Source organism: Enoplosus armatus, chromosome 16 (genome assembly GCF_043641665.1).
Source record: "Enoplosus armatus isolate fEnoArm2 chromosome 16, fEnoArm2.hap1, whole genome shotgun sequence".
NCBI lineage: Eukaryota > Metazoa > Chordata > Actinopteri > Centrarchiformes > Enoplosidae > Enoplosus > Enoplosus armatus.
In genome coordinates this window covers 13,408,308-13,432,766 of record NC_092195.1, presented here as the reverse complement: position 1 = coordinate 13,432,766, position 24,459 = coordinate 13,408,308, and the positions used below count along the sequence as shown (strand labels likewise).

General features: G+C 40.1%; 1 protein-coding gene across 3 annotated transcripts in view; it reads left to right on the top strand.

Moving 5' to 3' along the window:
* The window catches only part of ptk2aa (protein tyrosine kinase 2aa), a 57,724-nt gene that overhangs the window by 6,381 nt on the left and 26,884 nt on the right, over nucleotides 1–24,459 (top strand). For 2 of the 3 annotated variants that reach the window (XM_070921197.1, XM_070921198.1), the window contains exons 2-8: nucleotides 8,364–8,390; nucleotides 14,280–14,527; nucleotides 16,144–16,313; nucleotides 17,562–17,649; nucleotides 17,879–17,958; nucleotides 18,417–18,479; nucleotides 20,766–20,820. In XM_070921197.1, the coding sequence (XP_070777298.1) occupies nucleotides 14,327–14,527; nucleotides 16,144–16,313; nucleotides 17,562–17,649; nucleotides 17,879–17,958; nucleotides 18,417–18,479; nucleotides 20,766–20,820 (657 nt within the window). In that variant the 5' untranslated portion in view covers nucleotides 8,364–8,390; nucleotides 14,280–14,326. Of the gene's footprint in view, nucleotides 1–8,363; nucleotides 8,391–14,279; nucleotides 14,528–16,143; nucleotides 16,314–17,561; nucleotides 17,650–17,878; nucleotides 17,959–18,416; nucleotides 18,480–20,765; nucleotides 20,821–24,459 lie in introns of those variants that run through there. The other variant, XM_070921196.1, reaches the window with a different exon arrangement.

Genomic DNA, 24,459 nt, shown 5'->3' with positions numbered 1-24,459 from the left:
GCTGTCTGTCTGTCTTCCTGTCTCGCTGTCTTTGTCTGTTAAAACGTTTTTCTTTTCTTTTTGTAAACTATTTTAACATAAGTATCAGTCAAGCAATTGAAAACACTAGAAAACCTGGCGTAGGCTGATTTTATAAAGATTTAATCAACAAAATCAGCTGATGTTTTTTCTTGCTGCTTGAAGCTGATGGGATAATTTATGCACTGAATAAGTTCCAGCATAATAGAGAAGTTTACCAAACAAACTATACTGGACTGGTGAAACTGTAAATGTGTTGGATTTGGTGTTTTTTGGAATCTGGGACAGTGGTTGATTTGTTTGCTTCATGGAATAGGATGTTTTGCTATTTTATAAAATCTTTTTATAATGTTTTGAATGTTCAGCTGAAGTAGAGACTGACATTAATGCTGGCACCCAGTGGCAAATATATTTAAGGAAAAAAGCATGCAGAGTGACAGCAGGGGTGTTTTTCCTGAACTATATGACACATGACTTGAAAATGCATCACCACTAGAGGGCGATGTTAACACACCAACTCATCAAGCAGGGATTCACAGAGGGAGGGACACTGAGACAGAGGGACAGAGCTCAGATCCACCTTCTAAATGAGAGTCAGTGTGAACTAGGGGTTGTGTGTGTGTGTGTGTGTGTGCGTGCGTGCGTGCGTGTGTGTGACATCTTGGCCTACTAATCCAGTGGCCCATTAATCTGCTTTACTCCTGAGCAACTCTCATCTTGTCTGTCCGCCTGTTTTCTTGCTTGTGTGTGAGTGAGAGAGTGAGAGAGAGCTTGTCCCTGTCATGGCTCATTCATTCATTCGGGCTTTGTGTTAAGAGTCCAGTGTCAATATAGTGTGACATACTGGATATAATATCAAGAATCAGTGACAGCCAAAGGATTTTATGGCACTTTGAGCACATTTTGTGGTCCATATCTGCAGGCACACACATTGGAAAACAGCCATGGATGGGAAATCAGCAACAACAGATTTCTGCCTTTGGGACAAGGATGTTCATGCTGACTTCTTCTGTGTCTTCTGAGTCATCTTTGATTTTAGACAAAACTGCTGGCACATCAGATGATGCCATTTACGCACTTAAGGTTTTATTTTGTCAACCAACATTGTCTCCCCTCTTTTTAAATCAGTTTCATGAGTCTGGGAATAAGTATGAAACAGTTGGAAGAACCAATTGCTGACTGTGGCTAATGTTATTGTACATACTGTGATCTTTATTATTAGTCCTGACAGTTTGAGGTACAAAATAATTTGCTGCATATCTGGCACAAAATGAAATAAAATGGCATAAAGCCTTTTAAATGAAGGTGGAATTCTGTGATTATTAATTGTAGAAACTAAAGCGCATGTTATACTTTCTGCATTCTGTGTGGCTTTTGTCATCTGCTCATGTGTGCAAGGGTCTGCACGAACCATACGTGCCGACAAATGTGCAAACATGTTAGCATATACAGACACACAATGACGTTTAAACAGAACCACGTCAGAGTCCATTTTTGGACTGTATTTGGGCAGTTTGCAGCATACAGTGGCACATAATCAGTTATGTCATGGTACAAAAGAGAGGTACTTTGTGACCTCATTGGGATTTTCACACATGACAACCATCAACCATAAAAAAATAACTTATTTTCAGTGTTTTTCAACTATCATGTATTCTATATTAATTTGATGAAGACATCAGTTGTCATGATTTAAGCCTGTAGGGTGAGTAAACTATTCTGTCTCAAAATATTGGTACAATTAGAATTGATTAAATAAAATTGGATTAAATGTGCACCCCTTAAAAAAACCCAAAACAATGTTAGTCGAACATAACGACTGTTATTCCCCCTGTCTCCCATTTTCTGTCATTTGTTTTTGTTCTTAAGATGGATGATTTCTGTAGGACAGCGTTGAGTTGAGAACATTACATTATGACTAATTGAGTAACTCCTCAGGGGTGCATTTGTGTCAGAGAGGCCGAATAGCCAAAGGCAACACAGCTCACACATACACACACAATGTTTAAATAACCCATACCCCTCTCTCGTTATGTCATTCTCAGCTCTGCCTTTTGCCCCTATATTATTTCCATCTCCCTTTCTCCTCTTGTTTTCCCATATTGTTCCATTGCTGTCCATTTAGTTTCATCATTTCTTTCCATCTCTTCCCTTGTCTTTCCCTCCTCACTGGCTTTCCCCCTGTCTCCTGTACATCTGGCTCCCTCTCTCCCCCTCCATCCCTCTCCTGGGACACAAAAGACACCCTTCCCCCTCCCCTCATCCCCCCATATTCCTTCCTGCTTTTCTCTCTTCCTTCTCCCTCCCTCCCCCCCAGTCATAGGCTGCCTACTGCTCCCTCTCTCTCTCTCTCTCTCTCTCTCTCTCTCTCTCTCTCTCTCTCTCTCTCTCTCTCTCTCTCTCTCTCTCTCTCTCTCTCTCTCTCTCTCTCTCTCTCTCCCTCTTCCCTCCCCTACTCTACTCCCACTCATGCTGCTGTGTGTCTGTATGTCAGTGTAGTAGCAGTAGTTGTAGTAGTAAGGGAGGAGGAGGATGAGGCTTGGTTGTAAGCTTAAGCCGACATTAGCCATCATTACTGAGTTAGCTGGCTAGCACATCTCAACGCTAACCCAAAGACCACAGAAGCCCGGGATTTTGGCTTTGCCCAATTAAACTGTCTGTCGGGGGGGATTACACTCTCTTCTCTTTGGGACTTTAAATGGAAGGACTATATCATGGTAAGAATTTCATTGTGTATTTGTGAGTGGGTGGTTGCATGTGTGTGAAACCATGTTATATGTGCACGAATGTTTATGCATGTGTAAAATTATGTATGAATGAAACCACATTTGTGTTTTTATTCTGTAGCCTCTAAACTCAAAATAACTGTTTGTGAGTTTGTGTGTGGGCAATACAGTTGTGTGTACCTGTATCTGAACATACCGTATGTATAAAAAAGGTTTAATTGAAAAGTATTGATGATAAGTACAGTTTTGTGTTAGTTATAATAATGATGATGATAAAGAGAAGGTGGAGGAAGTGGTTTAAAAAACAGTATTAATTGAAATGGATTGTTGATGAGGAGGAGGGTGGTGGCATAACTGTAAAATACACACACTTGCAAGCACATAAACACAGTTACAGATGATTGAAACTAGAGCTGAAGCGACATCGGTCAATTGACAATTGATTGATATACGATTTCTTGAGCGAAAATCCCCCAAAAATGTTGGTTTCAGATTCTCAAATGTGATACTTTTGTTGCTTCTCTCATTGTAAATTAAACATCTTTGAGTTTTTAGGACTGTTGGTCAAACAAATCAAGATATTTGAAGGTGCTAACGTGGGCTTTTGGAAATGGTGTCAAGGACTTTTATAGACCAAATGATGAATCGATTGAGTGAGAAAATAAACGGCAAATGAATCGATAATGAAAGTTAGCTTCTTGCAGCCCTGATTGAAACCAATCCAGCTTTTATCTGAACATTTCAAGTTTTTCTATTCTACTCTATTTTGTTGCTGTCCGTAGGATGAAGGATCATGTTTGAGTATGTGGAAAAAGGAGATGTACTAAGTGTTTGGTTGCCTGTATGTAGGAGGCTTCAACTTGAAGTGTGCATGTGCAGTGAAAGGGGTTAGTGCTGCCTGTATGTTCGTGTGTGTGTGTAGGAGGGAGGCAGTATGTGTGAGATAATATGTGTGTCAAATTAGTGGGTTGTGTCTGAATACAAGTGTGCATCCTTATATAAAGTGTTGCCCACCTGGCTCTGTGTGTAGGTGTTCTGCATACATTTGTGTATATGTGGCGTGCGTGTGTGTGCGTGCGTGTGTGTGTGTGTGTGTGTGTGTGTGTGTGTGTGTGTAATCGTAGGCGTGAAGGAACAATCCCCCTGCGGCGTTTTGTTTCTAGGTTACATCATCTATATTTCAGTATGTTTTAATATTTCCATCTTGGTTCATATTCGATGGAAATTTGCTAAACAAGAATCATAGCATCATAGCAGAATCATAGCAACTTCCCTCCTTCACACACACCTGCATGGACACACAGCACTGCACCTTTTACCTGCCGTTACATTCAAGCACATTTGGCTGACATTTCTTCAGATGTGATGATTGATCCTGTGTTGGCCAGAAGAAGGTTATAAAGAGGTACAAGAGATAAAAATGCACTAAAAAGTAAGCTCAAATCAAGTCTGTTTTATTGATATCGTAAAATACCCTCTATCCTATGACCCTTGATTTGGATAAGGAAAAACTCTGAATAAAAAAATGCACTTTGGATTCAATTAGGATTGTGTTGTTAGCCATTTTAGCTAATTATACATCCGTTAACATGGTGTAGTACTACTCTAATCTAACAGAGCATAGAGCCGAGCAAGTAAGGATTTGCGTTCATTGGCCAATCAGAATTGAGTATTCATTTTTAGCCTTGTAAACCAGCTCCCTAGTGTTTTCTCTCATAAAAAGTCAAAGAAGAATTAAATATTTAATGTTACATTTGATTTTCTTCTTACTCAAAAAAAAAAAACATGTTTTCAGTGGAGAAGCCATTGTAAATATGTGCTTAAACCCGCAACTGGGACTGCAATTTAATTGGCCAGAAATGTTAGATGTGTTTTGATTCATTTAAAAAAAAAAAAAATATTTAGAGCATATGCTACTTCATCAGTTAATTCGTCCTAAATCTCTTGTGATGAATTATACATAGTGTATCTGGTCTGAGTGTGATACCATTAACATGTGTGCCGCTCCAGTAAGCCAGTTAGCTTTATCACTGCACCTGAACTATACACACTTGAGTGAATGTGTGTGTGTATCACAGTGTGTGCGCTTTTGCAGATAAATGTGTATGAGCAGTCATGCGTTTACATGACCTTATTATGTTGCGTGCATGTAGGATTTACCCCGGGTATGATTAATGCGTGTGTTGGTGTGTGCGTCTGTGAATGTCTGTGCAACGTATTTTATTTTGCGATAGTGTGACAGATATAAATATAAATATAATATATAAAAAGCACATTATGTGTCACTTTCAAAGTCAAAACTATGCTTTCTTTGCAAAGTATATTTTCAAGGACAAAAACATTGCAAGTATGTGTGTGTGTGTGTGTGTGTGTGTGTGATTCTATGCATTTGTGTGTTAGTGTGACTGGCAGGTGTGATTGGTGCCTCAGGGGTTATGTTGTTGCATCGTAAGACTGCACGCTCCAGTAACACTCATTGTCCAGAGGGTCACACACACACACACACACACACACATTCAAGTGAGTGCCTGCTCAGCTTGTAGTTTAACCATTAGACACAGAGCAACGAGGCAGAACAGCTGACTGCTCTCATCAGGTTAATTCAGTTGATTCTTGCAGGAGAAGTGTTTTATTTTGTGTGGGAAAAGGAACAGCCTCCTCAGCCACTTCTCAGACTTTTACTTCCATCTACCTAACACGACAGCTGTTGTTGGTAGTCATCAGCTGCTTCAGCCTTTCTATTTTATATATACATGTAAAACCAGAGCAACACAAACTGAATCTGAGCCTGGTGTAATGTCTGGACATGCAAACCCAAGGATTTTTGGACATAAATATACAGATATGATGGAAGCTGAAGAAAAACATCTGGTTAGAGCATTAAAACACAACGTTTTGCTGTAATAACAGTCATTTCATTTTGATGATGCAAATTTGCTCTTCAACTGAGCACACCTTGTTAATATTGTGTCTATTGCATAATGAATAATAACTTTGCTTTTAAATCTCTCTGTTTAAGAGGGTTTTGTCTTTAATTTGTGACCGTTTCCATCACCAATTGTAGCAAAGAAAAATTCTAAAAAATCTCTAAAACTATGAATTTTGGTTAACTACAGCTCTGAGACCAGTAGTTCAGACATTATTGCAAAGCAAACTCTCTCATGATTGTTCTGTCTAATTACTGTTACCAAAAAAACCTGTGATTAACATGCAATTATACGCAGCTTGCAGACATGGAGACTGTGTGTGTGTGTGTGTGTGTGTGTGTGTGTGTGTGTGTGTGTGTGTGTGTGTGTGTGTGTGTGTGTGTGTGAGGGAGTCTGTGTGTAGATGTATCTGTCTGTAAAGGTGTCTGTGATGGCAGTTGACAGTTTGTTTTCTGTTTGTGTTTTTGGACTTTTAGTGTGTACAGTAATAACAGCCGAGTACGAGTACCGACATACTTTCCTTTTGCAGCATGTGTATGAATTAACATGACCTCCAAGCAAAATTAAGTGCCAACAAGTATTAAACAAATGCAAGTATTCAGGTAGTAACTAACAGAGCGACAATTCTGAGGGCAGCCGTTTGTGTTCTGGCTAAAGACTATTTTTGTGCTGCAGAACTTTTTGCATTTGCTCCTCCACTATAGCTTGCAAAGGTCACAAACTCACAGTAGGATAACAGTTGAAGTTACTGAGGGGGCATTCAAACTTACCTTCAACAACACAAAATGCGGACTTCAGAGCAGTTGTTAATTTGACAACATGCTAAATGGATAGATAACAGTATATCTGTATAGATCTAAGAAATGAATCCTTGCTTCTCTCCTCTCCTGTGAGTCTGGTTCTTGAGGACAGCTTGAGGAGCAGGTGTTTTGGGCCGCCTGCCAGTCCACAGACAAGCAAGTGTGTGTGTGTGTGTGTGTGTGTGTGTGTGAGTGTGAGAAGGACCCATGGCTCTCTTTGATATATGTGCAGTGGAGGCTGTTAAACAGACTGGTATGTAATTAGCACCATGCTAGCACTCCTGCAGGATAGTCTATGGGGAATAAAAATCACATAGCAAGCTACAGTTAACACTTTTCAACTCAGTGTTGCTGTAAAGTTGTACGACCCAAATACCCATATATAAAAAAAGCTGAGGGCTGAAAATGCATGTCTATAAAAAGTGTTTTATCTAATTATTTGTATAAAGATGGCAATACTTTTTTCCAGCTCTTCAGATGCTGTCTAATCTTGTTTGTCAGACATGAGAGGGCCACAGTCGCCTATGGTTTTTAGTCTAGACTGTAGTGACTGTCTACATAGCACTTAACTTACATTGAACTCTTACAAGAGAGACAGGGAAAGACAAATAGAGGGAGCCTCCGTGGGACAGATGGTGTGTGCAGGGTTCAGATCTGTCTAATGTAGATTATAGACACTTAGGCAGCTCCAGATCTGTTTACCATGGTCCATTTTAGCCACCTGGGATATGGTTTAGTCATTTATTATAATGGTTGTCTTTGGCTTAAACATCAAAAGGGTTAACATAAATCTATTCTCTAATATTTTGGGGGCAGCAGGCTGACTACTTGCTTTCTGGCTTCACTGCAGACCAAGTCAAAAGGAAAGAGTTTTCCTATAGGAGATAACACACCAACTGTAGGGTCCTGGTTTCATATTACAAAGGGTTTGTCGATAATAAACACACCATGAGTCACCTTGCTGGTATTTCCTTTTGGTTTGTGGGTTTTCTTCTTACCATTACATCATTTTTGTTGACAACCCCGGCTGTCATTTCACCCCGTGTGTGTGTGTATGTGTGTGTACATCAGGGTGTCTAAAGCACTTAGGCACTTATCCTCCTGACCTCTTCCTGCACACAGCCCTATCACTGCCCTTATAACTGGGTGTCAAGTTTTCAAAAGGCTTATCCTGGGCTTCCTGTGGGAGTCGGGGCTGCAGTATCGATGGAGTGTGGTGTACCTAGACAGTCGATAATAAGAGTGGGACTGCTACTTTTCCTTTCAATTTACAATAAAATGAGCATTTTAGCATTTGAGTCCCCTGAAATATAGATTAAAAATATTAAAGCAGAGTGACCAGACCACTCCCTCCAAGGATAGTATTGTGGTTCTCTGAAGATGTTACATGTTAATGTCTCTGGGGGTCAATGTAGAGAAGGGTGTTATGTTGAGGGTGTAACTGTAGTTTTCATAGAAGGTGATGCACTCACCTCTCAAGTCTAACAAAAGCTTTGTCTGGATGTGAGTGTCAAGCAAGCTGAAACAGAAAAAAACACATAGACATCATACTCAAAATTTGAACAATAAACCTGTTCCTCTGCACTTCCCAATTAGCTCTTTTAACCAGTGAAGCTTCAGCATATCTCGGGTGGGATAAATCATTTAACAATAGGCTATTGATTTATCAATCAAAATCAATGTCCTGTTGAAAAGTCAACTGGGTATTGATTAAAGCTGCCAAATTTGTATTGTGCCGCAGTCACTGGAATCCCCCCTGTAATTCACGTTTGGTAACTGAACTGTGAACATCTGCTGTGGGACATTCTTCTTCTGACCTGATGATTTCTTTATTAAGTGGCTCGTAATTAAACAAACCAGCTAACTCTGTTATTTCTGTGTTTGTCTTTCAGATATTTCCAGGATTGCCTACTACACGGGTGAGTAGCTGACCCTTGTGTCTTGTACACACCTGCTACAGCCCTGAGGGTCATTCAGCTGCTTCACTCACTCACTCACTCATGACTTGTAAATTTCCCCTCTGTGGGATTAATAAAGTCTATCTTAATCTTAATCTTAATCTTAATCATACACAGTTTTTAGCAGCTCAAGTGTGGTCAGGTCACCACAAGGGGTCCTCAATAGGGAATAGATGGGCAGTATTAATGTGAAATCTCACAATTATCTTGACGGTTTATCGGTAAATTGTTTAGTCTATAAAATGTATCATGAAAAATGCTCATCACAATCATCACACCATGTGACATCTTCAAATTGATTCATTTGTCCAACCAACAGTCCAAAACCCAAAGACTCTTCATTTACTATCATAAATAACAAAGAAAAGCAGAAAATCCTTACATTTAAGAAGCTGGAATCAGCAAATGTTTGACATTTTTGCTTGAAAAATGATTGAAATGATCAAAATAGTTGCCAATTAATTTTGTTTTCGATCGAGTTGTCGTCTTGTGACGTACGTTTGTACGTTCTACACTTAAATCATGCAATACTAACTAAGCCAACTCCATGACAACTGAGCCTACTTCAATTCGCTGATGAAGACTGTGATATGCAGTTGAAATTTCCGGAAATGGAAAAGAGTAGTAAAGTTAAGTTCAGGTTATTTTGTCCAAAAATGAGGAATAGCTTCAATTCAGTAGTTGTTTTACATTTTTATATACATATATTTACATTTTATTATTTACAGTTTAATTATAAGTGTCATGCTTGTAGGATTACTCCATCCACTATACTCAAGTACATTGAGGAAAAACAGAATCAGAGACATTAGGATGGTTTGAATTGCTGTTCAAATAATCTCTGAACATGCTCTGGGCTAAAGGGCCTCTGTAGTCCACTAAATAATACATCACATAGGTCTTGTTCACTGTATTCAGTAGTGATAAGATGAGTCGAGACTGAAGGGAACGAAAAAAGCCTATAAATTGCATATGTGTGATGATGAGAATAGGTGTGTGTGTTGTTTTATTGTTTGTGCATGTATGCTGACATCCTCTTGTGACAAGTAAACTGTTGAGATATTCTCAGGAGCTCAAGGTGCTAATAATCTGTGTTGGCACTAATGAGAAGATACACTAACGACACATATTTATGTGAGTCATGAGTCATTTGTGAGTGTGTAAGACAATTAAACAAGAGAGAAAACAGACAGAGTGGGATTATCTATCTATTTGTGTGAGTGTGTTAGTGTTATTAGTGCAGACAGAGGTGAGGGAGAGAGTGCACATCGCTCTAGTTGGAGTTTGTGACTAATTGTAATCTTCACACTGTAGATACCAGAAACAAAATATGTTCCTTGAAGACAGTCCAACTAGCTCCCAACAGCCTGAGGAGGTATAATTATTTTTCCTTTGTATTACTGAAATAAAATAAGTAGGAAATCATATTTATGTGTCATGGCATCGTGCCCTGAAAGAAGACCTTGCTGGCCAGTTATATCATATGAATTAAGTTGCCAGTGTATCAATGCCTATTGATCTTTTGACCTGAAACATTAATGCTGCAGTTGGAACACTATCTAAAATGTCGCCATACAAATAATGGCATATCCAGAAGCTAAGTTGTGGTTTTGTTTGCTTAACTAACAGACTGTCCTCTTATAAGTTTATGTTTTGTTCTTTCATACCTTAATTCATAACTTTCAGGTGTGGGGTCTTCATCAGTACCATAACTCCATAGTCTTTATATGGTTTGCTAATTTATCTATTTATTTATTTGATATTTATTTATTTGATCATATTAAACTGTTGTTACCAGCGATCACTTGACTGGACCACAGGAAGAAATTGATTCCTCTAGGTCAAGGAAATTATAACACAAGAAAATGTCACCCTGCAAACATTATTGACATATCCATGTGTGCTGATTTAGGCTATTTTTATGTGGCACGGGAGTTAATTTCAGAGTACATTTGACACTATAAAGTCTGTATTTAAAGAACAATGGAACTTAATTACAACCTCATTACAATAGTACAAAATTGATAGGGGGAGCTATAAAGTTGGCATTGTCAGTAGTAAATGGGCTGGGACTGTAGTGTACAGTGGTATTTCAGGGGTCAGCAGCAAAAAAGTAATAGAGTGAATACGTTTGTAATTCAAATAGCCTCTGAATTTTAACTTCAAGGCACAGATGTGAACACATTGATTGTTCACTGATAAAACATCAAAGTAGCTATTACAGTTCTGAGGTTTTCCTGCATCTTTTGAATTGATAGTGGGTGTTGTGTTTCCCTCCCCTGATAAAATAATTATGTGTTCATAAACATATATATATGAATATATATATATATAGAGAGAGAGAGAGAGAACGCGAGAGAGACACACTTTGGCACAGTCCCAAAAGAGCGCTTCCCATTCATGGCAACATCCGGCCCTCTGACAAAAGGCTTTCAATAGTCCACACACACACAGACACACACACACCGCAGACCCTACTAAAACCCCCTGCTTCCACCAGAACAATGGCCAATGCCTGAGATGGAGCCCAAATTATAGGAAACGCACATGTGCACACACACACACACACACACACACACACACACACACACACACACACACACTCCCATACATACATGCACACACATGAAACTGTATCATTAAGATTAAGGTTTGCGTGACTTTGCCCTGTGCATTTGTGTGTGTTTAGTGACTTGTTGAGGTCTGTTAAATTCTTCAGTTGAGGTTGTGTTCTGCCGTATAAATGTCCATTTGATTAATGGAGGCTGGCATCTGGTCAGCAGTAACACTCACAGAGATAGGTGCCACTCGCTCGCAGGATATTGTAGGCACGTTGCCTTGGAGATGAGCCTTCAGGGCGGCACCTCGAGCACTCTGAGAGATAGAGTTAGTGTGACCCCCCCCAAAGTACAGGCTGAATGACTTTGAATGTGCAGTATGAAGTGTGATTGATTGAGACCTTGTGGTTTGGAAGTGGATTGGTTGGCATGTTGCTAACAGCTGCTAGTTTACATGCTGGGCACAGCCAGGGCAACGTCTGTGTTGGCAAAAATGCTCTTTTCTTCTCTTCTTGTTTAACATTTTATTTATTTACTTTGGTACATTTTTGTCAGAAAGGAGGATGTGCACGCTCCTGTAATTTCCCTTAGAGTTTAATATGCCTATTTTGAAATAGTGGACTGTATGGAGATATTCAGCTTTAAATGGGCTTTGGGAGGAGTGTATATACAGCGGAAGATGAGATCTAGGAGTTTCGTGCTTCTGATCAGTGATGGTGATTACTTATTTTCTCTTGGTTTTCTTTTTACATCTGAGTTTTGTTTTTGCTTTTATCTTCAGTGAAGGAAATACTGTAATATATTTGAGTAGTTAAATAAAGGGATTTTTCTCTTCGTTTCAATTATATTTTTGCATTTGCAATGGTAGCAATAATGGCGCAACATTAGGGCTGTTCTGAGGTCTGCTTCATAAACAGAAGTGGGAGGGTTTTTTTTTTTTCATTGAACACAAGAGACTAGCCACATTAGCATATTAATAGTTTCTGGCTCCTCCTGCTCCTCCAGCAGCAGATCTCTCCCGATCTCTCTCATTCCCCACTCAACTTTCTTTCAGTTGCGCTGCTCTGTCCTCTTTTTCCTCTCATTCATCCTGAAACAATCGCTGCATTTCTCTCTCTCTGCCCCAATGTCTCTGTTTCCTTTGTTTTACCGGCTCATGCTTTTCTCTCTTCTTCTCCGTTTTTCCAAGAGAAGAAGGTAAATTTCTTTTTGTTTATCACTGAGCACAGCAATTGTCTCTCCTTCTCTGTGACCACTAACTAACTGAATCTGCACTGGATCTACACATTACAAGTTGGATTTGTCTGCGAGCTTTTGCTGGAGGAGTCACAGGGACTCCACTGAGTGAAATAACCCAAATCCTCTCCTGAGCGACGGTCGCTTGACTCTTCCACGGCAACTGTGTAACTATGGAGTGCAGGCATGGGGCAGAAATTGGGCAAAAAACAAACAGTGTGTTGTCATCAGAGAGGGGCCGCTGAGGAGTAATTTAGAAGTGGAGAGAAAAAGAAGACGAGTTTGTGGATGAAACTAACTTTACATCTCTTGGGATCCCTCTGGACTTGTGCAACTGTGGATACCAGGAAAATATTAAGAAGACACGACTTAACAGAGAAGAAACTCTTAGAAGGATGGACTTTATTTTTTCCCTGTTTCTGTAGCATCTTTACACTCTACACAAAGTGTCAACAGACCAGAAAATTGATCTTGTTGAGGATTTCTTCTGTTACCCCTCTGGAAGTAACTAGTGGCTAACGAAACTGTTGACAAAAGTTGGAGACAAAGAGTTCTGCCTCGGCGACGGAGTGTGTGTGTGTTGTAGTGTTTGGGTTATGTGAGCGGGTTCTTACAGTTGTGTCAGGACCTTGGTGTGTGTGGGTTTATTTATCTAACTTCTGCCCACGAAAAGATTCAGTGTGTGTGTGTGTGTGTGTGTGTGTGTGTGTGTGATGCGTGGTTGTGAGACCGCTAGCTGTCTATCTGTCCTCGGTGCAGACAGACACAGGGAGGGACAAACATGTGTTTCCATGGCAATGAGCGGCTGTAGCCCCTTCCCCATGTGTTGGGAACGAGGTATGAATGAAATCTCCTTTACCCACACACACATACACAAACACAAGTAGCATGAAGCCCCTCCACAGTGTGACATCTGACTCCATGGGAACTGACTTGGTGTACAGCCAAAGCTACCATTGCTCTGCAGAAGTTGTGTGTGTGTGTGTGTGTGTGTGTGTGTGTGTGTGTGTGTGTGTGTGTGTGTGTGTGTGTGTGTGTGTGTGTGTGTGAGAGAGCGCTAGAGAGGCAAGTGCTGAAAGCCATTGGAGTAATTTGTCCATATAAAAGTCAATCCCATTTGAAACTGGCAGAGTAACATGGAGGTACATTTTTATCTTACTGTGATATATCCCTCAACAACTTCTTCAACGTCGTCCTTCCTCTGAGTTGTGTGTGTGTGTGTGTGTGTGTGTGTATCCGCTCTCTTCGTCTCTTTCTCTCAGGTGTAATTACCAGCTAGAACGTATCAATTTTCCTTTCAATGGAGGAGAGAGGAGAAGCACGAGACGAAAGGGTTGCAGAAAAAGAGAGCGTGAAAGAGATCTCAGTATCTTTTTCTACACAGTGTTATGATAACAACAACAGACACATACAAAAACACACATTTCGCACACACATACACACAAACATAGAGGACACAGATGAAGTTACCATTAAATTCCAGGAAGTGCGTCAATGTCATGACTTCTTATTCAGGAAAAAACGACAGCCTGAGGTGCATTGTCTTCTTTGTGTTATAGACACAGGTGCTTACATACTGAGCCTTGACCCTGACTGCACCTCCCTCTCTCTTTATTTCTCTCTCTGGTATCACATTGTTCAGGTTTTTTCATCTTGCCAAAGAACGTCATATCCAAAACAGACATTTGCTGCACAAGGTTTATTCCACAACTTCACACAAGTGCATCAGCTTATCTTTTTTTTTTAAAGCCAAAATGCCAAACATTTGCCCGTTCCAGCTTCTTAGATGTGAGAATGTGCTGCTTTTCTTTGTTTTATATGATAGTGAATTCAATGTTATTTCGTTGGACAAAACAAGCAATTTGAAGTAGAGCTGAAACAATCGATTATTCGATTAAATAATTGTTCATTTGTTGTTAGCGCTAATACAAAGTTCTTCTATGTATGTGTATGTGAGGCAGTAGTGAATGTTGGCTAAACTCTCTTTTCCCTCCTCTGATTTTGCTCTTTTTTCTTCCTCATTTCGCTGATGTCTGATTTGCTCTGTCCTGCCCAGAATATGACAGACACCTAGCAGCAGCAGCAGTGTCAGCAGGGAAAACCATGGCGACGGCCTACCTGGACCCCAACCTGAACCATGCCCTCCTGGAAGGTGCCAAGTCACGGCTGAGCGCGGGGGGGTCGGACCGAATCATGGCCGGCTCCGTGGACAGGGTTCTGAAAGTCTTCCATCACTTTGAGACCAACACTGAACACAGCTGCTGGTCCTCCAATATCAGATATGGAGATGCAACCGATGTCAGGGTAAGAAGAGACACACTTGTCCCACCATGTATTGAGTGTATTTATGGTGACACCTTACAATTAAATATGAAGCAATACAGCTCAAACTTTGCTCTTAAAAATGAACACCAGTCTGGCACAGTCTTAAAGGATTCGGCTGGTGTTATTTTACATTTTTCCCTTTGTCAACAGCTCCCATGAAAAGACCAAAGCCAACAGCGCGTTAGTTTGTCTCTCAGTGCTTTCCGAGTTTCCTATCCTGTCTGTGGCACTCATCCCCAAGCCCATTAGTTCCCCCTGAAGACATAAATCTTACAAAAATGGGTCAAGTATAGAGATTCATTTTTAAACAAAACTTATAGTCTACAGCCGTGTTAGGGTGCTGAGGCTGTACTGTACTACTGAGCTAACTTCAGCACGCAAACATGCTTAAACTGACAATGCTGATTTTTAGCAGGTGTGATGTTTAGGTATTTGGTCATAAACCAAAGTATTGGACAAATTACATTTTTTATGTGATGATAGCACTAAATGAAAAGTCTGGGGATCACCAAAGTCACTGGGACAAAAACAGCTGGCCGCTGATTTTGGTCTTCTCAAGGAATTTGTTGTCAACTGGAAAAATATAGAATATCCCCAGCCTTATTCTACTAAAACTGAACATTAACACAACAACACTGTGGTAATATTTGGTGTTCATGACGCTGTCTCCACCCACTGTATGTGTCAGTTTACCCCCAGCAGTAGTTTTAAAGGTGGATGTTTGTTGTTTGTCCTCAGCTCAAGGTCCTAGCTGTCTGCTCTGATAAAGGACACTCACGTAATGAGAATATTTTGCTAGCAAATACATATAACCTCAGGGCACACAGTCTCTGTGTGTTTGTGTGTGTACTAGTGTATGTTTACTTAGCAGTATGCTTTTAGATCCACTCCCATGACGCAGAAACTACTTAGCACTGCTCAAACTTTAGTGGTCATAGAGGATTCGTCACTACAAATATCTTCTCCTCTTTTCTCCTCTTTTCTCCTCTCTTCTCTTCTCCTCTCCCCTCCTCTCTTTCTCCTTCAGTATGTAGGTCAGACCCCCTAGCATTTTGCATGGCAACACGCATGGTGCTGTGAGCATTATTGTGCTTGTGTGTGTGATGTCTGTCAACTTGTTTGGGTGGGAATGTCATGTTAAATCGCTTCAAGTCACCCACACACACACACACACACACACACACACACACACACACACACACACGGATAGACTCATGCCCTCATTGACCTGATGCAAAATGCCAGACATAAGCACAGTTAGCACACTGAGGTATGGCAGACTGACTTCTTTATAGACTGGCTAACTGTCTTTGTCCACTGGGCATCTTTGTTTTATTGAGCACTCACCACCACAACTAGGACGGTACCACTGCCTTGTAATTTAGCCCTATTTAGCCAAATACACCAGTGCGAGAGTAATATCTGCAGAATGTATACTTTATCCTGAAATAATATCAAAGTTGAGTCTCACAACAGTTCTAAATTACATTTTTATTTTTTCATTCTTTAAACTTGAAGTTGATGTAACTGTGCAGGGGAAGTGGTAAAAAAGTAAAAAGTATATCACAATAAAATTGCTCGTTCTTTGTTTCCAGGGAATCATCCAAAAGATTCTGGACATCCACAAAGTGCGCTGGACGTCTTGTTTTGGTCTGCGTCTCAGCAACATCCAATCCAGAGACCAGCTACACTGGCTGCACCCCGATATGGGCGTGTCCCACGTCAGAGAGAATTATGAACAGGCACGACCAAACGAGGAGTGGAGGTGAGAGGAGAAGAATGTGTGTAATGTAACATATTGAAGATTATGTGAAACACAGTATGCTGAAGCTTGTTAAGTGTCACTGCTTCAGGCTCCAAATAAGGCTCATGTCTGACACAGAGGTGCTTAATTGCAGTGGTTTATTTGGCTAATAGAAGTGTGTGTGTCTCTCGCCCTGTATTTCTCATAGAAATGAATGAGGAGCAAAATCTGGTGTGATCGCATCTTGTTTAAGGCAGCCAGCAGGCAAAGACCAAAGATAGTATATAACTGAGGTGTAAAATGTTTTCATCTCAGAAAGTTACTAGGCAGCATGGTGGGCGAGCTTTATTTATTGAGATGCCAAAGACAAAAAGTAGTCCAACGTGACTACAGATTCTATGACAGATTTGTGTAGATCCTTGGAGAAAGAACATTTGAGAAAAGCTGTGGGGTTGTAACCAGTTTCTTAGACATTAAACATGACATATTTGGCCTTGTAAATTTAGTCGCTGTAGCTTCAGCAGTCTGCCCTATTGTGTACCAAAGTAGCAGAAGTGATTTATTACAAACAACGTCATGAAAAATAGAGTTACCCGTCTGTTGTATAGTGGTGTGTGTGTGTGTGTGTGTGTGTGTGTGTGTGTGTGTGTGTGTGTGTGTGTGTGTGTGTGTGTGTGTGTGTGTGTGTGTGTGTGGTTGTGTTGGTTTGGCAGTTTGGATGTTAATGCACTGGTATATATTATGTTTGTTGTGGCGGTCTTGGTGCTAATGCCATTGTGAGGTGGAGACCTTTTGCACTGTGGACATAAATGGAGAGAGAACCAGATGCCTGCTTTGTCTGACTAAGTCAACAACTCTCTGTCTGTCTCTCCTCCACTGATCTTGCAATCCGTCTTCTTATTTGCATTCTTGTATATTAATTTTTTCCTGACCTCCTTCTGTCTCTTTCTCTCACCCCTCCTCCAATCCTCTTTCTACTTCTCCTTCTCACCGTGCTCTCAGTCATGTCTCTTTTGTTTCCTCTTTGTTTGATGTGATATTTCCTCTCCTCTGCTCTGCTCTGCTCTCCACTTGGTGTAACTTCTTAAACTGTGTTTTTACCCTACAGAGGACAGCTCAAACATATCACTTTATCCCAACATTTATTTCCAGTAGACATAGAAGCTGCAAGTTGTTGTACGATATGAAGACCAAGACTTGTTTTTGCTGTTTAAGTTGGAAAATGTTATTGTTACTCACTCACTCACGCTTTCTTCTTTTCCTCTGTAGGTATGAGTTAAGGATCCGGTATCTTCCAAAGGGCTTTGTGCAGCAGTTTACGGAAGACAAACCTACACTCAACTACTTCTACCACCAGGTACAAACACACAGAGGCACCCAGACACAAACATATTCGTCTGCCAGCAGCTAGCCAGCACCGAGACATATGGCACTGCTTGAAGATTGTGTGTGTTTGCCTTTTGGTAATCTAGGTCAGAAGGACTGTGTGTGTATTTATGTGTGAGATAGATGGCTTGCCATGTATTGTTTGCAGAGATAAATGTTTTAATAAACTTATTTTGGATATGTGTGTTTGTGTCTCCCAGGTGAAGAATGACTATATGACAGAGATCGGGGATCAGGTGGAACAAGATATAGCTCTCAAACTGGGCTGCCTAGAAATCAGGTAGGATGTTTTTCTTTTTTCATCAAAAGCAGAGGTTTGTTCCTGTCAGACATTAAAAGTTTGTCACTTTGAAACAACCACAAACTCATATTCTGTCTATTTTTGCTTAAACTAGCAGGTAAAGTGATACCCTTGACAGTTTACAATGTTTTCTTTGCAAGTTGAGTTGTTTTTGTGTGAAACCCTTCATGTTTGCCCTTCAGCTGCACTGATCATTCATGCCAACATTTGTTAGTGTCCATTATTTAAAGCAACACCTACTTCTTATACTAATATAAAAACCTCTAAATGTAATTCTACTCAGTGTGCTTTTTTTCTGTGTACAAACACTGAACCATCACGATGACCCCTGATGAATTGTGTTTGGTACATATTTAACAAGTTTTTAATGTGGGTGTGTCTGCAGTGAATAGATCTGATCTTGTTCTCTTTCTGTGTCCCACTGGTTTTAATTCCAGGAGGTTCTTCAAAGAGATGAGAGGAAACGCCCTGGACAAGAAATCCAACTATGAACTACTGGAGTAAGTGTTTTCTTCATAAGCAAAGTTATGCAGCAGCTCACTTTCAGTCTGGCGCACAACCTCTCTGGTACATCACATCCTGCCTCTACCTGGAAATACGTTTTGTAACCCAGCAGAAATAACAGAAAAACAACACAGAATCTCAGGTTTTGCAACAGGGTTCTTATTGCAGTTCCTAGAGAATCTGGATAAGTGGAACACAATTGAAAGGATTTCAGTAAGAGTTTGGGAATTGCGCAAAAGTCTGGGAACATTTAAATATCGAAATAGTTGTTCAGTTTTGTTGTTAGTCCAACTGTGATTTGACATGCTTTTACATTTACTCGTGCGAAGGAAGTCTACAGTCTAGCTACAATTATCATTTTCAACAGTGTTTTTATTCAGTCACCCTATCACCCAATACTCATATTCATTTTTGTAGATTTATTTGGGATTGGCTCTCTATAGATGGTGTCGACGAGAGAACATTGACAAACTCAGGCTCTAACGAGGCTTGGCTCTTACGTTGTCTGATTCTAATGAGCTGCCCTCTTCCAATGAAGTCTTTCTTTCTGTCCATCAGCCTAACGAGCTCTCCAATTAACTGAGAAGAATGCCCACTGTCTTTCCACTGATATGTCTTTGTCTCTCTTCTTCGTCCTCTCAGTCCTTCTCTATCTGTCTGTCTCTCTTTTCTACGCTCTCGTCCTCTTTTTTTGTCTGTTTTTCTCCTGTCTTCTTCTTGTCTCCCTCGCTGCCTCTCGATTGGAAAAAGATGTCGTGTCATGCATATTTTAAACCAACAAGAGAGGGAGAGGGAAAGTGCTGTTGGGGCTTCGATACACCAAGCTGACAGTTTGCCATCAGGGTTCTTGTTGAAAGTCTGGTCGATCACCGCTCATACAATTTGGGTAGTGCCAGGCCCTGTTGGCTCTAGTTGGCCCTTATCGATGGCCATTGACAAGTTTGAATTGTTGGCGAAAAAACACCTTAACAAATAAGTTATTCATTTAATTACTCAATTTTCACCTGTTTTCACCATTATTTCTTGTTGTTCTTTTGATAGCAAAAGACCACAAGTTAAACCCTTTATTTTCAAGAAGTTTCCTGGAAAGAGCTTTAATTTACCTTTTTTGCATGTGCTCTTTTTCGTATGTTATGCTAGCAATGAATTGGAATTGATGAACTGGAAGTGTACCATTTACATAGTTCTTTCCAGGAAACATCTTGGACATTGTAATTTATTTAGTTATTCACAAATTACAAACCCATATTTGCATTAGTGTGAAAATGATAGGCTAGTTTGTTTTGTTTACATTTCCACACTGTTGTTTGGTTTAGAAGGGCAAACTACTGACTGGTTAGTTCCTCTCATGCAGCCACCGAACATATGTGCATGTTGGAGATCAGCTGGGTGTAGTTGGCTGCCGTCCTTGTGGTTTGTCAGCTAATGCAAAGCATGTAATCACAGTGGGCCTTTGTCAGTGCTCATTCTTTGAGGTCGGCTTAGTGTGTCGGCTTAGTGTGTCGTCTTTCTGAGTCCTTTTATTTATCTGTTTGTGCTTCTTGTTGCTCCTGTGATGAACACTGCTTTGATTTAGAGAGAGAAAACAATTTTAGGGGGTGACCTACAGCATGTTTTATAAAGTTATCCTCTCATAGACATGATGATGGACAGCCCCAAGCCAAATAATAGTATTTTCACGTGTGTTTGCCATGGATTTAAGCTGAGGGAGTTTATACAACCACAGGGCAGCATGTAATAGCATTTTTTCTGGTATTTACAACTTACTCTGAATTGCTCTTAAATTGAAACGCTGTTGTACACCACATTCTGATATTTGACCTTTGTTGCTGTAAGTCTTTCCCTTACTCTCTCTCTCCTCTTCTCTCTTCCTCCCCTTGTACTTGTGTTTTCTCCAGAGGAGTTTGAGTCATTAGCTAGCTTCCTCTTTTAGCTCTGCACATCTTTCTTTGTCTCTGTGGTCTCCCTCTTTGAACTCCTCCCTGCCTCTCTCTATCTCTCTCTTTCTGCTCTCTCTTTTTTTCCTCAGCCCCGTCTCTTAGGAAAAGATGAGTAGTGCTCTGTAGTCAGCACTTAGTCATAACTTTCTGTTTCTGTTTTCTGTTTCTTGTCTTCAGTTCCCTAACTGTATCTGTCTGTAGCTGTTGTTGGTAATCTCTCTGCGGAGGAAAAATAATCTGCTGAGATCAGATAAAGACAGAAGTGCTTGTCAATTAGCATTCCTTGGTGTAATTAGACCATAATAAACATGCTTCTGTATCTCTCTCTGTCTCTCTTTTCAGGAAAGACGTTGGTTTGAGGCGTTTTTTCCCAAAAGACCTGTTGGATTCAGTCAAGGTGAGAATGATAAGTTTTTTACTGAGATCAAAAGAGAGGTGGAGTACACAAAGTATAATGTGTCAGGTTGCTGAAACAAACACCGTATTCACTTTCTCCTCTAGAAATAATGTTCACTACGAGGGTTTCTTTGGTGTCCTGTGAGTAAGTAGTGATCTCCCCTCATTCAGCAGCTGCTATCACAGCCCCACAGCTGCTCGCCTGGAGTTGCTCAGTTACCAAAAGTAACCAAACCATGTGGTTTTATGGGCAGCTTCATAGTGTAAGTGAAGGCTCCTCTGAGCCAAGTTTTTGAACGTGTTACTTGATGTGTTGTCAGGCCTTGTCTGGTCTGGCTGACAGAGTGTGAAGCACTCCAAGACTCGGCAAGATTGAAATGAAATCTTGGCCAACTAAACATTGAAGTTTAGATGAATGGAGATGAGTAAAAGAAGGAATAGGAAAAAGGCGCACTCTTACCAGAAGACCTACTTATATACTGTATTTTGCTGAGTGTGTCAACAGTGAAGAATCCCTTTTCTGCTAATGTCACTCTTGATAAGGTGTCAGGTGATCAGGTGTATTATTGTAAGGATGTCATTTGAAATCACATTTGAACTGTGATCAACTGATTGCATTGTAGGGTACCAAAGCAGGTGGTCATGTGAGCAGGTGTGTAGCTAACCAAATGTAGTAGTTAGTTAGTACAACAAATAATATGATGATCAATGATGTAATGATGACTTCACTCTGAAATAAAGGGGAAGTGTGTGTTCAGTAAAGCAGGGCATATGTTGCATTGTCACTTTCCATTTCCAGTGATGAGATGAAGAAGTTGTATCCAGAGAAGTGGTAACTTCAGCAGAGTTCAAACAGCCAGGAAACAAACTGTGGTCATCCTCAACTATAACTCTGTAACTCAGTCAGCTTAGAAATGAGTGGCTGAGATTTTATGGAATAAAGAGACATACAAGATGATCAGAAATCTGGATATTGTTATGATCATGTGAACAGAAATTTACATGTAAACATAACATCTTGTATGAGTCTCAAAGCCGGGACACTAATTTACATGTAAATCTAGTCGATGGTAAAATCACAATGAATGAAAAATCACAGAAAGTTTGGCTGCAATACTTTAGATTTACACAGTATTTTTTTCCCGTCTTAAATGTAGTAATATATAAGGTTTCAGCTGAAATGTGTTTCATATTGATGGTTAACAAATCTTCATCTCCCATTTATAGTTTTAATAAATTTGTAATTTGGCAGATTTTGGCTGTGTACGTTTGTATGTGATGGCTGGGTGTGCTCGCATAATGAGCAGCGTCTGTGTCAGTGATAAATATACGGCACGCGTTTATGGGGAGGGTCATGGTGTGTGTCTGTGTATGTGTGTGTGTGCGTGTGCATGAAGGAAAGGCCCAGTGACCTGAAAAGGTCTTGATGTCAGCAGGCGGCCAGACAGATGCTCTGCAGAGGGACAGAAACTGAGTGTGTGTGTGCGCGACCCTCAGGTCATGTTTAAACCCACTTTCTCTTTCCAACAATGAGGAGGGAGGGGGAGGCGTCAATGTGCATTTCTTTTTGGGGTCCCCTCCCGTCTGTCAAGCACTGCTGACTCCCCCCTCATCAGCTGCCCACCTACCAACTTTACCTCCTCTTTCTCTCATTCTCTGCTCTGTGACAGACATGACAACACACTCCCGTCAGGCCTGTTTCATAAGCCATGAAGATGCACTCAGTGACACACACGTACAGTAGATGTCTGGACTGACATTGTAATTTAACAATGGCTTATTTTGATTTTATTATATATGGATAGTTTATATATGAAACATGACCAATATGTCTAAATGAATGTAAGAACAAAAAGAGAATGAGTAGAGGTATTAGTTCCTTACAATTCAAGTGATCTATTATTTTGATAATTGGTTAATTTTTCAGCTTCTGAGAATTATGTGATAATAAATGGAAGATCTTTGGGTTTTGGACTGTTGGTAGGACAAAATGTTGGGAAACTGCCATTTTAAAGACCAAGCGACTTATCGATTACTCGAGAAAACAATCGATAAATAATAATCATTACCTGCAGCCCTATTAAGTTGGTTGTGTCTGTCTTTGAGTATTTTTGTATGCATAAGTGTATCATATATCAACAGATAAAAACAGCTATGTTAATATAAGAAAGTGTTTGACACATCTACATCTGCTCTTACATACGTAGATGTATGTTAGGGAAGGAGAGAGCGCAGCTGTCATTTACGTTTCTGTCGTTCCCTCTGGTGAAAGAGAATGGTAGTCATTTAATGGGATTATTCACCCTCAATGGACTCTACTTACACATGCACGCACACACGCACATATACACACACACACACACACTCACACACTCACACACAAACCCCGGAGCAGATGGCTGCGGTAGTAAACGGTGACCGATGTGGTGCTGTGGTGAAAGCGTTATAAAGAGCTGAATCTGTTCATTTATATTGACGGGCTGGGCAGCAGGTTTAGTAAAACTGACCTTTAGTGGTTTGGAGATCAAAGTTTGAACAAACAGCCAGGCTTGAGCCGAGTCGAGGAGTCTGTTTCCCCCTCATCAGATGGATAACTTACTATCAACTTTATAAAACAAGGATCAGCACGAAACAATTTGGTGACACTTCAGAGATTTATTGTTACATTTTTACAAGAAATTAATCATAGCACAAATATTAATGAAATGTCTAAACAAAATCCTGAAATATTGTGTGGATGTGGAGGTGATTCAATTTTTGACCCACTTATTTATGGTGAGGTCTTTAAACGAGCAAACTTTGGAATAAAGAGCTAAATGGATTATTAGTCTCTAGTCTGTTATTTACATAATGGATATTCGTTCAAAGGCTTAGAAAAAAACAGTACAGTCTGTTTATACAGTCTGTACAGATTTAACCTTAATTAATACATTGGTTATGTACTTCATGTAATGTACAATTTACCACAGCTGATCTGGGTTGTGTGTGATACTTGTTTGATAAAATACACCATTAGGATTAATGACTCAATAATAAACAGGAGGTTAGTGGTACGGTAATCTATCAGAAACTAAACCAGCCGGGCCACAGTGCAGGGTAACATTGATTGGTGATCAATAAGTTATTTCTGCTGCAGTAATGATCCTTCTTGTGAGTTTTAGTGGAACTGAACTTAATAAGAATATATGTAAATCAGTATTACTGTCAGGACACAACACTGAATTAAATGTATCACTATATTTAAGTCAGTGGAAAAGCGTTTTTTACTATTCCCGCCTTGATGAAGACCTGGTGAGGTCAAAACTGGTCGGCATTTTAAATAATTTGATATATAACCAACTAAATAAAGTTTTTTTATATTGCTATGCCAGAGAGTGCCTGAAGAATTTAGTATTTTCTGTGATAAAGTAAGTAATCATTTGAAATGGAAAGAACAGTGTTACCAGGTTAGGCCACTATGACACAACATAGTATTGGACTGTTCTGCAGTAAAGACATAAAAGCAACTTTGTAGAGACACAATTAGGAAATTACCTCTAGCCACTACAGCTAAGGAAACACAGAGACCTAATACAGCATCACTGTGTCCTTCCTTCTGTAAGTAGACTTTTACAGAAATATATATAAGAATATACTGTGT